General features: G+C 31.6%; 1 protein-coding gene across 1 annotated transcript; it reads right to left on the bottom strand.

The window, feature by feature from the left end:
- Positions 1-762: 762 nt before the first annotated feature.
- On the bottom strand, positions 763-17705 carry LOC107449121 (cytochrome P450 18a1). The gene is made up of 8 exons (XM_043055288.3): positions 17251-17705; positions 13863-13990; positions 9582-9688; positions 7666-7967; positions 6383-6498; positions 4840-5095; positions 1988-2178; positions 763-959 (listed from the first exon to the last, which is right to left on the bottom strand). The coding sequence occupies exons 1-8, from the start codon at positions 17472-17474 to the stop codon at positions 766-768; spliced, it is 1518 nt and encodes a 505-aa protein (XP_042911222.3). The 5' UTR covers positions 17475-17705; the 3' UTR covers positions 763-765.
- Positions 17706-18308: the final 603 nt, after the last annotated feature.

Consider the following 18308-nt stretch of genomic DNA (forward strand, 5'->3'; position numbering starts at 1 on the left):
TTCTTATTCACGTCTGGCAAGTCTTGAGAACGGGCATCTATTTTTGAGTGCTTGAAACATGTAGATTTTTGTTTCCATCTGCATATTTTTGAGGTCAATGAAGTTTTTTATTCAAATATTATCGTTGTTAAATAGCAAGTAATTGTTGCCACAGCATGAGTAGCAGCAGTTCATATGTATAATGATGATTTTTAGAGTACTTTTTCTGTTTGCCACCATTCCCAAGCAATTTTCAGTTAAATTAGTTGGCGTATTTTAATTTTTTCTCCAAATATTTATTTACGATTTGATAACTTTTTTTTCTTTGCATATTCTGAGTGTGTGATGTCTATACCATATTTCATCACTCGTTTTTTTTAAAATTGGGATAGCAGTCAAATTTAAAAATATGACTGCTAACACTTACAAGTATGGCAATTAATCCCTACAAGTGTGGAAACCAATCTCTTCAAATGGGATAACTGTTATAAATACCACAACTAATCCTTACAAGGGAAACAGATAACTCATACAACTGCGAATTGAAGAAAATTGTTGAATTTTTAAAATTTTCTTTAAATAAAAAGTTTACTAATTCCATTCCCTCCAAATGCGAATAAATGACAGTTTTAGACTTTTGTACCATGTTTAAAACTAAACAGTTTATACAAAACTAAAATTTAACTAAAAAAAGCGAGTGCAGTATTCACCCTAAACTCTGTGATTAAAATTATCATTTGTTACCCTCTATGTTTCAAACAAAAATAAAGTTACAATAAACAGTTTTCAATAGTTTCTAAGTTTATTTCGACTTTCAAATACAATATCTTGTTTTTTTGGTTGTAAACCGATTCCTAAAACGGCTTCCAAATCAGCTTTATTACCGGAGGGTATGGATACTTTAAACTTTTGTAAGGTAGCTGCGACATAGAGGAAGACTTCAATTTCAGCTAGAGGTTTTCCAGGGCATTGCCTTTTGCCTGAAAGAGTAAAGTGAAATATTATTTAGAATCATCAGTAGAACTTAAGAATCTAGAACTCTAAGAAAACTGATAATTTTTTTTTGGTTCACGATTCTTAAAAGTTTTATCTTGTATCTCAGAGGAAGCTAGTAACAGGATCAATTGCATGCTCAAAGTGTTAAGATGGAACAATAGACTTATTCTAATAACTGTTTTAAAACCAATTTTTGGGAGCTGTTTTATACATTATTTTTTGCAGGTGTTGAGCAGTCAAACTATATCGGATGTGCTGTTCATTCTGTTCAGTTTTATTGGCGTTTAATTTTGATCATGGAGGGGAAAAAAATGGACTGTGTAAACAAAGCCCTTGACTTTGCTGAGGACTTTAACTCCATTTTGCGTTATATTGAGAAGTTAAATCATAAATCTTTTTTTGGTCAGTCAATAAAAGGTTTAAGAGATGCAATTTGGGAGCAATTTGGAGCAATTTGATGCTATAACAATGATTGGAATATGGTCTCATTCTGATTACAGCTTCAAAATAAATTTTTAGGTGCTGTTCTAGTTTTTGTTTTATTATTTATTTTATTATAAATTACTTTTTTTTTCTACTGATGAACAGCGAAACCATATGGGATGTACAGCTATATATGCTCAGTTTTATAGGCTTGTAACTTTGAAATTTTGACTAAATTTTGAAAAATAAACAAGTAAAATGAACTCTTGCCTGTATACAGGACTTAAACTCACTTTTGCGTTTAAAGGGAGAAAGGAAACCTTAAATCCTTTTGTGGTCAGCCATGACCAAAGGAAGGACTCAAAGACATGATTCGGAGAAATTTGATGCTATAAATATGATTGAATAATAGAATTTTTCTGAATACAGCTTCAAAATAAATTTTTAGGTGTTCCAGTATATTTTTTATACTGACGTTGAGTTGAGCCATCAAACCAAATTTGTATGTGGCTCTTTATGTTCGGTTTCATACATTTTCAATTTTGAGATTTTCTAAAATTTAACATTTTCGGTCATTTCGTTTGCATACCTATTGAAAAAGGAATGAAGTATTCTGGTTTTATAACTTTTGTTCTGTCTTCATTTAAGAACCTTTCCGGTTTGTACTCTTCAACATCGTTTCCCCAGAGAGATTTGTCATATGCTACGGCATGTAAATTGGCTAGCACATATGAGTTTTTAGGAATGAAGTAGCCATTAAGTTCTGTGTCCACTAGATTACTGAAAAAGAAGTAAAATCAATATTAACTTTAGAATCTCTTTACATATGATATAAAAAAAATGTTTCAAAGTCATGTAGAGGATAGTCATTAACATTTATAGTAGACAACGCGTGGATTTGCTTCGTGATAACGATTCTTTAAATGAGGGATTTATTAATCACGTGAACAAGCAGGGGTCAAAAGATCTTAACATTTTCACATACGGGCATGTCAGTCTGCCACCCATGAAATGAATGAAATTTATAAAAGATCATACTTATTTTTTAATTACTATTAATGAAAACATATGAATTATAATTAAACTGACGATAAATAATTACTGTGATGTCATAATAGGCATTACATATTTCGCAGCTTTTAAAATCTCTTTAATTTCTTAAATTAATTTTTTTAATCACTCTTAATCGAATTATAATTAAATTGAACCAATTATTTAATTTTTATTACATTTTTATAAAAAGGTAATATAAATATTTTATTCTTTTCTTAACAATCAATGTAACGGTTAACTTTTTATTTCATTACAAATTTAAAACTCATTAATTCACTGTCGCAAATAAATCGAAAACCACAATATGTAACTCACTATTCTTAATTTTTTACTGCAAAAATGTTTCAGTTTACATGGTTGTACTAATTCTAGCAGTCTCTTTGGGCCAAATTATTTTCAAATTCAATATTGCTTACTATATTGCTGTTGGCTTTGTTTTTGGCTATTTTATCTTTCGATAAATCGCCATCCATGGACCTCTTCCATGCTTCTAACTGTCCGTTGGGTACATTTCACTTTACTTTTAATTTTGAATTCTTGGTATTCGGACTGGGGGCTTTCAGCCTCTCAGTCCCAGTCGCTGAATTTTTATCTCTGCAGAAATTATCGATGTTAAGAAAATGATTGTCTTAATTTTATAGGGACTTCTTTATTTATTCAATTATTTCTAAGTATGGCCATCTTCTCTAAGTAATAAATAAATGTCTCTCAAATGAATTTGTTTATTTTTCTGAGATAAATATCCCTTTTTTATGACAAATTAAGATGTATCTTACACGGCCAAAAATATGCTTAATACTACAATGGTGCCACCTCCACTATTCACTAATTACATTAACACCAATACTTTTAACTATAAATAAGAGGCAGAGAAGTATTAGGTATTATTTAAAAAAATATTAAGCAGAAATAAAAATTGATGGATTTGAGCATGAATAAGCATAGTTGCTGAAAATGAAGAGCATTATTTTTATTTTAAAGAAGTATTATTATCATATTTAAGTATTATAGGTGAGAGCACGGCTTAACATACCTACTTTCCTACTATTCATCAAAGTTTGAAGGTCATCATCTTATTTACGTTAAACCAGAGCTTGTCTTAGTGGAAAAGATGCATCGATATCGTTTCTACATTGATCTATTTAAGTATTTTAGGATTTCCATCAAAATTTTGTATACATAATCTGTAGTTTATTTTATTTCTGATTAAACATTTATATGCCCTGCTGGGTAGGCAAGTATAAAAAAGTATATGAACCAATCATGTCGCGCAATATAATTCTCGAGCTCCGTAAACAAGGTGTGTTGTCACTTAAGAAAAAAAGTTCATCTTATATACTTTTTGAAAATAATTTCAAATTGCGTTTTAATAATATTGCATTGAAAACATAAACTTTTCACCTAGCACAATATGCTAATTAGCTTGTAGTCTTAAGCGCTTGAGTCCAGAAAAGGCTATACGGCACCATGACCTTCGTTTAAATATCATATTTTTGGGGAGTAAATTATAGGCTCCTTGATTTAACAAACAGGCATTTTACATTGTATACTAAATTGAGACATAAAATTCAATTGACATACAATTCTGTGAATTAGCGTTTGATTCTATTATTACTAGGCTCTACAAATGTGGTAAAAGTATATGACTTTTTAAATGTTAGATTTTTTTAAAATAGGAATATGATTGGGTCATTATTAGATTCTATGTGTTCGTTTGAGATTCGGTTACTGATTGACTTTATACTTCGATTGACCTTATACTTCGATTTGTTAGACAGTTGATAGTTAGTCAGATTCTGCGTGGTCGAATAACACTCTGTATTTGAACTTTCCTGTAATTGTTAGAAATTAGAATAGTTTAAAGTGTAAGACTTTTTGAATATAAGTTTTTAAGAATTTGCGTATGGTTCTGTGATTGATAGATTCCATATATTCATTTCAGGCTCCGTGATTGATAGATTTTATGGTAGTATATACTTTGTCAGATTCTGAATGTTCTGAGTCACAGTTTGCGTTTGACGTTTTATTCCGTAATTGTTAGACTCGATAATTGTTTGAAGTGTGTGATTCAAATGTAAAGTTCTATGATTGGAGTATAATTCTGTGATTATTAGACTTTATGTGCTCACGTCAATTTCAATGATTGATAAAATATAGGAATATATTAGTTGGTAACTAGACTGATTCTGTGTTCTTGGGTAACATTCTGGAACTGTTTTATCTGTTTCTTGTTGGTTTATATTGCACAATAATTTTTATGTGTACTGTTTACAAACTATTCGTTTGACTTTTAGCTTAGTTTTAACCTAGAGCTTCATATTTTAATGAGTAAAGGCTTATAACAGGATAGTTAGAATAAAGAAGATTTCAATTATGAAAAATTCTTACGATCTTAAAACATTTAAAGCAATGATGCTTTTCCATCTCATGAGTTCTAAAATGGTTGCTTCAGTGTAGGGCATGTCAAATCTGTCCTGCCATGTTGGAAATCGGTCTGTGCCTAGAGCTTCATCAATTTCTGCTTGAACCTTTCTTTGAACCTCGGGGAAAGCTGCATACAATAGAATCATCCATTCTACGGTTATTCGCACAGTTTCGCTACCAGCGCCAAAGAATAGTCTTGATAAATCTTCTAAAACGTCCTCTGGGAAATTTTAAAAAAAATTAACTCTACTTTTTTTAAGCAATGCTACATCTGTAACAAACCGTAAAAATAGATAACTTTAAAGTGCTGATATTTTGATAAAAAAAATTCAGTATGATTGATAAAAAATAATCAAACAACTAGTTATTAAATTTGCTCATAAAGTCATTGTTTAAAGCAGAATTTTAATTTTTTTTAATATTTTTGAATGGTCTTAAAAAATGAATTTAAAAAATTGATCAAAAATAGAAAATTAGTTAACAATACTAAAAATAAGAAGCGGCAAATACAAATATTTTTCTCTGAACAGTACGCGATGCTTTTGTTGTTTTTGAAACTTTGCATAACTTAATGTATTTTTGTTGTTGTTCTTAATGTGCAGACAATCTATTTTCAGTTATTTTACCATTCTTCAAATATTAACTTTTCACAAAAGTTTTAAAATCTCTATTAAATCTCTATATAATTGCACATAGCAGATAAATAATAATTACAATAAAACAAGATAATAGTCTACATTCCAGTGGAAATTAATCACACAACTCAGTTTGATTTGCTATGTAATTTTGCTTTAACTAGACTAAATAATAGAACAAATAATGCATGGAAAATAATATTGAGATTTTTCACTTTCAAGCTCCTTTTTCGTCGAAGTTTGCGCAGAACTTTTGGACGCAAGTGTGTGGGATAATAAGTGGCTTGCAATTTAATTGCAAAACGGAGCTTGCGCAATCTTGTTAAGTGAATGGACGTGACAAACTGGATGGAGAGTAGTGCAAAATATATCTGCCATTTAACTACTTTATTTTATTTATTGTTACACATACATATGCAGGCTCGTATGCTTATTATAAAGAGGGCTAATAAGCTCTTGCCATGTGGATGAACATGTTGCACAAACTAAAAAAAGACATCACAAAGATATATCCGGTGATATTCAAATTCACAAGCTTCACGTTAAACAGTCTTGGTCGGATCGGCTAGATCAATTTTTGAAGCACCTTCGACTACTCATATTGTACAAGAGTTTTATACAATTGAAATTTTGGAATAGGGAGATGAAACCTATAAGTTGGAAATAGACAAGCCTAAAAGTTGGACGTACACAAGCATGTGAATAAATAAAACAAAATTGACGTTTGATGCGATGCATACAGTTTATTTTCAGAATGCAATCATTAATTATTTAAATATTCACGCTAGAAAAATGATAATGTAAAAAAGAAATGCGTTTTTTAAAAAAATGTGTATCTTTATTCAAGAGAAAGGAATAAAAAATGTTCTTACTGTGAAAGGTTGAATTGGCATCATTGGCTCTTTTTTGAATTTCAATCAAATATCCATCTATGAAATCACGAATATTAGCAGTATCTAAAGTTGCCTCATGTTCTTCACATTCCTCTCTGTAAAATTATGTATAAAAATAATTTTTTTTTATCATTCTGATTCAATTTTTTAGATTTATCAAATTTACTTAAAATAGAACTCCAGCTAATTATGTTTTTCAACTTTGGTGTTGTTTTTCAATTCGAGCTCTCACTAGGACTTACTAAGACTGTCTTACGGATTCTTTCTTATGTATTTGAATGATATCATCATTGAAGGGCGCGCATATGAAGAGAATTAATAGCATATCCGAGGAAATTAAGAATAGTTAATATTAAGTTTAACTAATCTAAATGTAAATTGTTCCACCGTGCAGTTAGTTATCGCGGACACATTATCTTTGCAGAATGTGTTACTACAGATCCCGAAAAGTTTTCTCTGTGCGAGAACTGATGTCGTCCAGAAGCTGTCCATTAACTGCGAAGTTTGTTTAGGCTTTTCACCGATTACAAAAAATTCTTAAAGGACTTCTCGACGATCGCTTACTTGAAAACCACTCCACAAGCTAACAGAGACCAATCAGAAATTCCTGTGGACAGAAGTTTGGGAAAAATCTATAAAATCTTTTGAATAATTGAAGTCCTTAACATCTTCGCCTCTCCTGCATATCCCCAGCTCATCAAATTGTTCATTTTATATATTTATGTCGGCAACGAAACTGTCTGAGCTGTTCTGTGCAAGGAAATCAGCGGTCAAGAATAGTCATCGCTTACTGGAGTAAATCTCTATCAAAACCGGGGCGAAATAATTGTACAATTCGGAAAGAACTATTCGCTATTGTTAAAGCTGTTGAACATTTCCATCCTTATCTATACAAAGACGATTCTTGCTCTGGACTGATTACGCTTCTTTAAACTGGCTTTTAAGTTTTAAGAATCCTGAAGGTTAGGTATGTCGGTGGATATGACTTCAGGAATATGATTCCGAGATTCGTCATTGCATAGTAATGCCGTCGCATTCAATTAATGTATGTTCTGCAATGGAAGCTGACGATATTGCTACAGAGCAGAGAAAAATATTCGCTGAAGCTCTTATGTTACACCAAGTTAAATGACATCGAAACAAGATCCACGGAGTGTTGATGCTTAAAGCCATACTTAAAGTTCGGGTCAAAGGAGGATATGAATGACTTCTTGAATGAATAATACGTATTGATGAGTGGATTTTTACTCAAAATTGCTTACCTCACGTATGCTTTAATATCACTCAAAGCTTTGGACAGTTTCTTTTTATTGCCGATATTGAAAAAGTTTAAGAGAGCAGCAAGCCACGGGAAAAATGTGAAAATCATGACAGATCCCACCAGACGTCCCACTTCATGTAAGAGTTTGTCTAATTTCTGCCTTTTAGGATCATTGTATTTGAGTCGCTTTCCAAATAATAATGACGCAATGTTGTTAGACATACTGGGAGTGAGAAAATCTTTTGTAGGAATCGGAGATCCATCTTTTTCTTCAATACGTTCAAATAATTCGAGTATTTCATCCTAAAAGACAAAAGTTTTACTATTACTGTAATAAATAAAGAAAAAAAAACGCTTCTGCTTTAAAGTTTGTGTCTGTAAAGTAAACTTGGTGGCCACTTTTCTATGACCACACGAGAATTTTATGCAAAGAGTTACTGCGTCAGAGTGCAGCCGATAGAGGTTGGTTGATTAGAGTTTATTGGCACAAGAGCCAGACAGGGCTATACTGCGCCAGCCACTAGGTTAAAAAATACTTTATTTTTGAAATAGAGAGTATAGTTCTATTTTTTGACAAACTTAAAAAGATTGTGATGTATAGGGTTACTGAGTAAGAATTTAAGATCAGGGAAAAAGCTGCCAAAGAGTTTGTTCCTCGAATGCTCAAATCGTTTGAAGTTGGTTAAAACATGCTTAATAGTTATGTCGACTCTACATAGAGAACAACTAGGTGCAGGATCAGCAGTCAGTAAATGTTTTTAATAGTAATCAGTTGGTTAAAACATGCTTAATAGTTATGTCGACTCTACATAGAGAACAACTAGGTGCAGGATCAGCAGTCAGTAAATGTTTTTAATAGAAATCAGCAGTCAGTAAATGTTTTTAGTGCAGTCAGTAAGCATTTTGTACCTAATTAACAGAGATAAAAACTTCTCACCCCTGCGCTCATTTAAATGCAATGAACTTCGATTAAATTAAACAAATATTTGACTGTCTTGAAATTCGTGTCGGATTTTGAAGAAAATTAAAACTCACCAAATTTAAATTTCGAAATACATTTAAATTGTGTATAAGCACCATTCAATTCCACAACCGAGGTCGATATTTACTAAATTATATATAAGTGAAATTCAGTTCCACCACCATGGTCTACCACCACCGTGTAAACACTATTCTGTTTCACAACCGTTTTCGCAAGGCTTGAAAATAACGTACTTTAAGGTTTTTCGGTGAAAAACTTGTTATTTCTTTTTCATCTTTTATCTCCACCAAAGCAGTTGCAGATTTTTTTCATTATGGGAATTTTGTAGAGATGGAAATCTGAGGACACAAGATTCTATAAATATAGTGAATGAGGTAGAATATTTCAACCAAGCTCAAATAACTTTTGTTGAGTTGACGAAGAAATACAGCAAGGTCATGCACAACGCCTTTTGAGTTCGCTGATTTAGGGCGTTTTTGGTTGATTACTGTCTTTAATTACTGTAATTGGGAGCAATACGTTTTTTAATCCGTCATTTATAATATGCATGCAAGTCAATTGTTCTAAATCATTCTAATATAAATATACTCTTTCATAAACAATCTAAATGAAATTGGCACGACCTTTCCGGAGATATCCAAAACATAAAAAAGAAACTATGTTAATATAATTGAAAGAAAAATAGAGAAACAATATTTTTTTCCTTTCACTTACATAGTGGTTCCAAACATGAATTGCACTTGCGTTTATATTTGGAACTAGAATATAACTGATTATTTACTAGAATATAACTGATTACTTGTCAAAGAGAAAATTTCCCAAAAGAGAATATTTTTTTACACTCCTTCATTTACAAAAATTTTTTTAGCTAGTAATAATAATTATTATTAAAGTTGTCAGAAATCTAAATTATATTATGTTTAATGCATACTAACTTTCATATGAGCTTCCATTTTAGTTTTACCGAAACCTAAATCACGAAGCATGTGCAAAGAAAATCTCCTTTGTTCTTTCCAAGGCATACCTAACATTGCTCCACTTTCTGTTTAAAAAACATAAACAAATTATTTACTACTCATGCATTACAAAATTTCTAAATATTTCAAGAAATATTTAAGCTGAATCATATATTAAGCACATAAAAATATTTCTTTGATTACAACAGCTAGTAAATTTGAACCCTTAAGAATGCAGTTGTATTAAGTTCAATTTATGATTTTTTTCACGTTTGATTATAGCTTTATAGAAAAAAAGTCAAGATTTAAATGTTACAGTTAGTGACATCAAAATAAATTTAAGTGATATTGAGGGAAAACCGTGCAAAATAAAACAGTTTGGGATCGCATTTGCGATGTCCCAAAGGTCTTTGTAATGTTTTATTTTCTTTCGTACTGAACGCAAATTGACAAAATCCATTTTATTGACAAAAAATGAGGGATTCAAAGTGTTGGCCGTAATTTCGTATTGTTTGAAGGAACCCAGTAAACTGTATAAATTATTCTGGTGATTAAAAATTCTAGTTACTAATTCAAAATTTTTCAGTTGCTGGGTATTTTCGTGCAACTTGTAAAATTGGCAGCGTATTTAAATCGCTTAAAATGACATTAACGCCTCAATATTTGCTGCGATTCTATCGAGAAGTAAACCAGACATCAACTCTGGCAGTTTTCCTGGAATGATTCAAACATTTTTTTGGCAATGGTAATTCGATTTGTTTACTAATGGTAATGATTTAGCAATGGTAAAAACAAAAAACTGCAACGGTGTCTTACTGATTTTATCATGATTACTCTTCAATCAAATATGACTCTAAATAAGATTAAATGATTTCACAGTATCTATAACTCAACCTAAAGTAACTGCAACCTTGATAGTGGCAGATAGCCGCTGATTCCAATTAAAGTGTTCCATTTTTTTACTTTGCTCATTGTACTTATATTTATTATTAAAATATTGTTTATGTTGTTATGTATTAATATTAAATTGAGAAGATTCTTTTTTCGTTTTTAAGAAGATACAAATAGCAACATTTGTTTATTTTTTTGGAAAAGAAACATTTTGTTGAATAAAACAATTATTTATACCTAAAATATTATTTTTTTACTCAAAAAACGGAATTGCAAAAGCAATAATATAAACAAATATCTTTTCGCCAACAGAGCCTCTGACCATCGGTGCCATACTTTAATAGAAACTGTTGAGTTCAGATCAAACTTTGACTGCAAAACTATTTTGTCAAACACGAAAGAAAAAAAAAGTTTAAATATTTCATCATAAGCTTTGCTTAAAGGTCTGAGTTTTTATTCGAGCTGAGATGGCCTTCAGGTAAGATTGTAAAGTTCTGGGCTCGATCCACAGTGGTGGCTTGAAGCAGTTCCATTTTTTGTGGCAACTTTTTACCCAAAATTTAGCATCCATTATTTTGTGAAACGATTAACCCACTGGCGGTTAAGGGAATTGTCAAAATTGGGAGACTGTTTCGCACTAATTCACTATTTCTTTATCTAATAACAAGAAAGAAAATCGGTCTTGCTATGCGGTAAAGATTGCAGGTTAAACTACGACTTTTTACGTGCAGAACAGTCAATGGGTAAAATCTTTTATCACGACGAACGACATAACTCGTCTTCCTGGAACAATTTATGTGCTCTATTGTTTGCATTAATGAATATAGCTATTGATTGCAGCTGATAATTATTTTTAAAGTGAAATAAGCAAGTTTTAAAGGAATTTGCATTTTTATTTCAATTTTAGTGCTGCGGGGTAATTTTAAACAAAGATCGCAGTTGGCAGGACAAAAGCGCATCATTGCCGTTATGAAAGCGTTGTCACTTTTTTTAACAGTATAGTTTTATTCTTTAAGTTATTTGACTTTTACTTTATTTCACAGTGAAAGATCTTCAAAATGGCGACTTTCATAGGCAAATGCCAATACCCGCAAAATCACTCAGTGTATATCCTAAATATTTACTAAATATCCCAATTTCTCACTTACAACGGGGAATATCAACATTCACTAGCAAGCCGTGATGGCTTAGAGCAGGGGTTGCCAAACTTTTTTGATCATCGACCCCTGTATAATTTTTCGAAATCTCCATCGACCCCTACAAATGTAATTTTCTGTTAATTAAAATAAAACTCTATTAGATACTGTGTTTGTACATTTATTTTATGACTTTAAACTTTTATTAAAGTAATAGTACATTGTGTAACAATAGTTTTATGAAAAATATATTAATATTGAAATTTACAAAAATTGGTCAATTTTGTAATTTTCGTAAAAAAATACAAAGTGTGCTACAGTTTTGCCGCGGGCTGTACTAATCCATATTATTAAAGCTTACCTTCTTTTTTGTGCATTGATAATTAAAATTGATATCTAAACCAAACGAATGGTTTTATCGAAACAATAACTAATTATCCAAAACTATAAAAGTTTTAATAATGACACAGCAAATATTCAACACAGTTTGCAAAGATAGCTGAAACTGCGTATGATATTTGCATTTGTAACGTCAATGCTCGTCACACGTGACATTTAGACAAGCGCACATGTGCATATGACTTATAAACTGCGCTGAGTTCGTGCCACTGCGCGGTGGAACGTAAATACTTGTTTCACCCCAATAAATATACGTTTATTAATTTATGTTTTATAAAGAAACTGATATTGAGTCAATTATGAAAAAAATTCACAAATTTTACATACTTAATTAGGTATGTGTGATTTGCGTATTGAGAACTGTTTTCTTTTTAAACCTACAATCGACCCTTCCGATTCGGATCGACCCCCATTCGCCCCCCTGTCTCAGATCGACCCCCGCTTTCGTTAAATAGACCCCTGGGGGTCTATATAGACCACTTTGGCGACCTCTGGCTTAGAGGATAGAGCTCCCGCCTTTCAATAATGTGAACCAGGCTCGATGGCTGTTCGATACGAATTCCGCATCCCACTTGCACAGACCACCGTGCTGACGTAAAATATCCTCAGTAGTAGACGGATCGTGGGTCAGATTCCCTTTGCCGTCAGTCATGGGTGATTTTTGTGGTTTTCCTCTCCATGTAACGCACATGCGGGGTAGTTTCATCCAAAAGTCCCCCTCGAAAGCATATTTCTCCCCATACTTGATCGAAGAGTTCCATTGTCTTCTGTAGTGGGTTCAAAATTAGAGGGCTACGGAATTGAACATTAGTAGTCGCAAACCCAAAAATTTGGGGGCGGTTGTTCAACGACGGTTATAAAATAAAACAAAATAAAATAAAACATTCACCAGTCTCTATTGGTGAGTGTTTCGGAGATTTGCATGCTTTTCTCTGTATTTTTGGATTTTACGGATGTTTTTAATATTAAATGCCACTACCCGGTATACATTTACCCGGTTTTCCCTACATTGCTGCTTTTCTAAGGTTACATGTCACTGCCCGGTATTCATTACACTTATGTTTCTTAAGGTTAGGTGCCCCTGCCAAGTATACATTTCTTCAGTATTCCTAGAACTGATGTTTTTGTTAAGTACAAGCATACATTTGCCTTTCTTGCCAACCTCTGCCGGAAAGTTTGGCACTCACATCCTCCGAAATTCACTCCATTAGAAAGCAAGGTGTCTAGCTAATCTGGAATACTCCCCCAGTACATATCTGGTACTCTGTGGATAAGCCGGGTCGCGCTTTGATCTTCAAAGGTAATAGAGGCGATCAGACCGCATTCACTAGATTCATCAGTGGCCACATAAAGTGCATGAGGTATGAACAACAGCGAAAGATCTATCCCACCTGCAACAAATGTTTCTCCAGTGCAGCCAGCCCGGCTCACCTCCTTAGCTGTGTGGATTTTGAAAAGGAGGATTTTTTGTGCAACCCGGTCTTGTTTTTTTGACTTCCTGGGGGTGAATGGACTCATGGATCTGGTCTAGCTCAGCTAGACCATTGGGGATGAGAAACAACAACAATATACATTTGCCTGGTATTGACTTTGGCTTATCTTTTCGATCTCCCTCATAGCATATATGTTCTTATCGACACACATCAGTGATAGTTTGACAAGAAAACTATAAATATTCCCGAAATATTTAATTTTTTAATATTTTACAGATGTATTTGGTTTGTGTCACATACGCAGAAGAAAGTGAACATTCACAAATTTTGGTTATTTACAGTAACATTCATTTAAGGATTATTTTTTTTATAAGGAAGAAAAATATTTAAATGCAATTTACTTCGGGATGTTTCACTTAGTTCAAATGGTAAATCTCCCGGTCTTCCCATGAATACATCGTTAGAAAACGCATCTTTTATGCTTTTGAAGTCTGACAATATCACAACATTCCGACTACCTAGGGGAACACTGCAAAAGAAAAATTTTGAAATAATTTAGATGTGCTAGAGTACAATGATTGTAGCAGTTATTGTTTAACATTTGCAAATAAAAAGTGAAAATTAAATTCAGTACCGTTATGTGGGGCTACTTTGTGCAAATTCGAATTTGGTACTTTTCAAGTGCTGCTATTCAGTATTATGTTTTTTTCACGTTAAAAATGTGTGGAATTTGAAGATAGAAGTAACTTCTATTACTACAAACATTTTTTCGAATTTTAAAATAATCTCAGAGTGTGTTTTGTTTATCCAATGTCAACAACTTAACGAGAACGTCGGACGTCGAAAAGTGTGCGTGGAAGCTTTAGCTGTGAAATGCAAACCCGTTGATAAAACAATTGTCATAAGTGCAAAATTTTTTATTTATATATTAATAAACAATTATATCAGGTTAGCGTTAAAAAATTTTGAAAATTAATAACAAATAAACTGAAAATGAGAAAAAATGCACTGTGGGGCTACTTTGTGAAAAGTTAAATTCGTTTTTTTTTCTCGACAGAAAAATGGTCAGACGTTATAAAAAAAATACCTGGAACGAGAAACTATCGTGATTACACTTTAGAAAAGCTGCAACAATGTTTGCAAGCAGTTGCTGGTGGTATGTCGATTTCAGAAGCTTCTCGGAAGTACAAAATCCACAGAAATATTATCCATGATAAATTCACAAGAAACACATGAAACGTGCTGGTAAACTATTATTTCTCTTCTACAAAGATTTTTCAATGAATTAATCAAACAATTTAACACATAAAAATATATTTTATAGGACATCAGGTGGTTTTGACAGAAACTGAAGAGCAAATTCTGTCATGTTCATTCAAGCATGTTATGTTCAAATTTATCTATATTATAAATGTTAATGAATATGTAATAATTATTATTCTTGAAATTTCATCTAATCCAATGTTCAAAAATGTATATGGTTTATTTTTGTTTAAACTCAAATGTTTTGAAATAAACATTCTTTTTAAGAAAAAAGTCTTTATAAAAAATGGTTTTTTAACCCTGAAAATTATTTTCAAACTAATATCTTCACACATCTTGATGTTTTTGTTATTAAAAATGTTAACAATTAACCTTTTTAACAATTTTATATCAATATTTTACTAAAAATATGATTATTAAACTGAATTCCTATCGCTGCACAAAGTAGCCCCACTTGGGGGCTACTTTGTGCAAGGTATGTTTTGGCTTATTATTTGCAAATATTACATACAAATAATGCCAATATTGATCAAATTCACTCGTCTGAGTCCAGTTATGAATATAATATCGATAAATTTTATTAAAGTTTGAATTAGCATAATTTTTTTACTTGTCAAACTTCAAAAACTGCGAAATCCTGCACAAAGTAGCCCCACATGACGGTAGTCATGATTATTTGATAAAAATTATGATTTGTCAATTATACATTGAATATTTACTTAATAATTACAAGATACCTAGCACCAAAACCATCATTTAATTTTCCTGTTAATTCAAAACGTATGTGATTTATTATAGTTTTAATTTACGCAATGTTAACTGGGTAGCGCAATTTGTTTAGCTATCTAAATGTTTGGTTAATTATGTGAAAGTATTCGGATTTAACTGAATTAAAATTTTGATCTAATGATCGGATCTTCACGCACTAAGACTCAATCTTAATGATTAACGGGGGTAATCTCAAATATGTTAATTAGTGCTGACTGCATTTTCAGTTACGAAATCAGACTGAAAGACGCCTTTTTTCTGAATAAACATTCAATTTTCTTTTCTACGAAATTGGATTCTTGGTGTTGTTTGGGTGTTCGCTAAAAAGTTGCATTTTGTTTTACTCGCAAAAAATATAAGACTTAGAAGCTTGAATTCACTAAAGTGTATAGAAAAGTGTACTGGGATACTGTAAAGAGTCGATAATTAGTTAGAGAATTGTTAAATTTGTTGAAAAATGATAGCATACGGGTCGTTCTGCGAGCAGTAGAAATGCAATTACTGTGTACAATTATAAACAATATCTTATAATTTGCAGGCTGAACGGCCCATATTTGCTTATTTACATTTGATTTGCTTTACATTTTGCTTTGCTGCTCAAAATCTACAAGTCTAAGAAACTTGAAAAATGTAGAAGGAATTCGATGGAATGGAAAAGTACGATTCGGTTATTGGATCAAGAATACAAGTTCAAGCTGCTAAACTTGTAGTAAAGAAAACATGTTGGTCGATCTGCTGTTCTCTGAAATGCAACTACAGACTTGAAATTTGACGTGTTGATGGACCACTTTGAATTATAACTTTAAATAGTTTTTTTTTTCGAAATTCCTATTGGTTCAAAATTATTAAAATTTGAAATTTTCTTTTGCATTTTTTTCTTTGAGAAATAATTATTTAACCATTGTTGTATAAAAATTTATCTCTCTCACAACTTTCCTTTTATAAGCTCAAGCTTGACTTAATAACGAAAGTAACAGGAAATAAATAAATAATTAATGAGAGAGTGGTTCGATGTTGTCAGATATAAGTCTTAACATTTAAATCGAAATTTTAGAAAATATAAAAACTGATAAAAGATCAAAACTATTTCCAATACGAACTCTTATATGATGTAAGGTCATCGTGGTATATTGTTAACAAGGAAAATTACTTCTCATTTGCTACTGCTTATTGTGTCATATATTCTGTATCTTTTTATTCTAACGCATTTTCTGCAGAACGTTTCTTTTGTTCTTTTTTTGAGTAAATTTGATTAATTTTCAAATCCAGTTGTCTTTTTTATTTTGTTATGATTTACTTATTAATAAAATGCACTTACGTAAAATGATTATTATATGTTTTCTAAACAAATCATCATTTAAGAAGCTTATCAGCTTTTAAGAAGACGAAGGCGGAAAAACGATTAATATCCATTAAAGTTTATTTTGAGAGAAAAAAAAACCCAAACAAATTTGATCACGGATAGGAACTCTTTTACCACAGCATGGTCCATTTATACTGAGTAATAACTCTCAGGAAGGTGGACGTATCGATTTGCCATGCTATTGATTTTCCGAAATTTAATCATCCTCAAAATGACCCAGATGGCAATCTAATCTTAATTTTTGTAAAAAATAGACGTAAACTGTTTTTCCCCATCGACCTTTAATGATGAATGGAAAGCAACCACGGGGCTTTGTGAGTGAAGCGAACAGTGGGTGGTGCCTCCTAGCTGTTATAAATGTACAGAAAATTTTAATTTTAAATAATGAAACTAACCTGTATACTGGTCCATAAGTTTTAGCCAACTCATGAAGCTTTACGTATGGTTTTTTTGTTAAAAATGGAAGATAACCTATGAGTGGTAAACCCCTCGGTCCGGGTAGTGGGTTTTTCACTTTTTTCGATTTTGTCAGCCAAAGTGACACAAGAATCACGACTGCAGGAAAGAAAATATAACTCAGAGTATCCATTCTAGAGCAACGAATGAGACTGACTAGCATCAAATCTACAGAAACTCAATTCAAGTACACTGGATAATTTTTAAAAAGGAAGCAATCGTTTCCTTACATAATTTAATCCTTACGTAATTGTTAACTTTATGTAACTGAACTCAACACGAGCCGAAGCTTTTTTCCAATCTAGCAAGCTTATTTCCGTCATATGAAAAAGTAAGAGATAATTATACACCCAAAACAATCGAGCTGGATTTTTGAAGCGATAACATTAATTCCGTTTTGATTAGTTCTCAGATAAAATTGTTGTTTTTGATTATATTTTTAGCTGCATTATTTATCAAAATCAGCTTTTATCTGTTTATATTATACACACTAAGAGTGTGAATGATAAATTTATATTTTTTTAATACGAACTTTAACTTTTTGTAACTAGTTTTAGTATTTTAGCAAGTTTAATTCTATCAAATGTTTCGATTTTTTTATAGGCATTAAGGAAGTGCAGATAACAGACTAAGAGTATTAAAACTCTTAGTCTGTTATTTCATCAATATTTAAAATTTCAAATATTGTTTTAAATGTTTAAATGTTCATATATTTATTTGAAATTTTAAATGTTGAAAATTTTAAATGCAGCATAATGGTTGTCTTTAACAATCAAATAAATGTATCAAATTTGTACTAGCAGTTTTCCGCCACATTATATCTTATCCAGCACGATTGAAGAAAAAAAAAACATTATGGAATGTTAAACTTTTTAGCAAAAATTTTATGATATCATAAGGCAATATTTACGCTAATAGGAAAACCGCTTCATTAAAAATAACCAGTGGCTGCAATATGTATCGGAGTAATTTGCTTATCTGGCCTATTCCAGGACAG

The sequence above is a fragment of the Parasteatoda tepidariorum genome, chromosome 8 (genome assembly GCF_982258835.1).
Source record: "Parasteatoda tepidariorum strain Cologne lab strain chromosome 8, Ptep-v5.0, whole genome shotgun sequence".
NCBI classification, from domain to species: domain Eukaryota; kingdom Metazoa; phylum Arthropoda; class Arachnida; order Araneae; family Theridiidae; genus Parasteatoda; species Parasteatoda tepidariorum.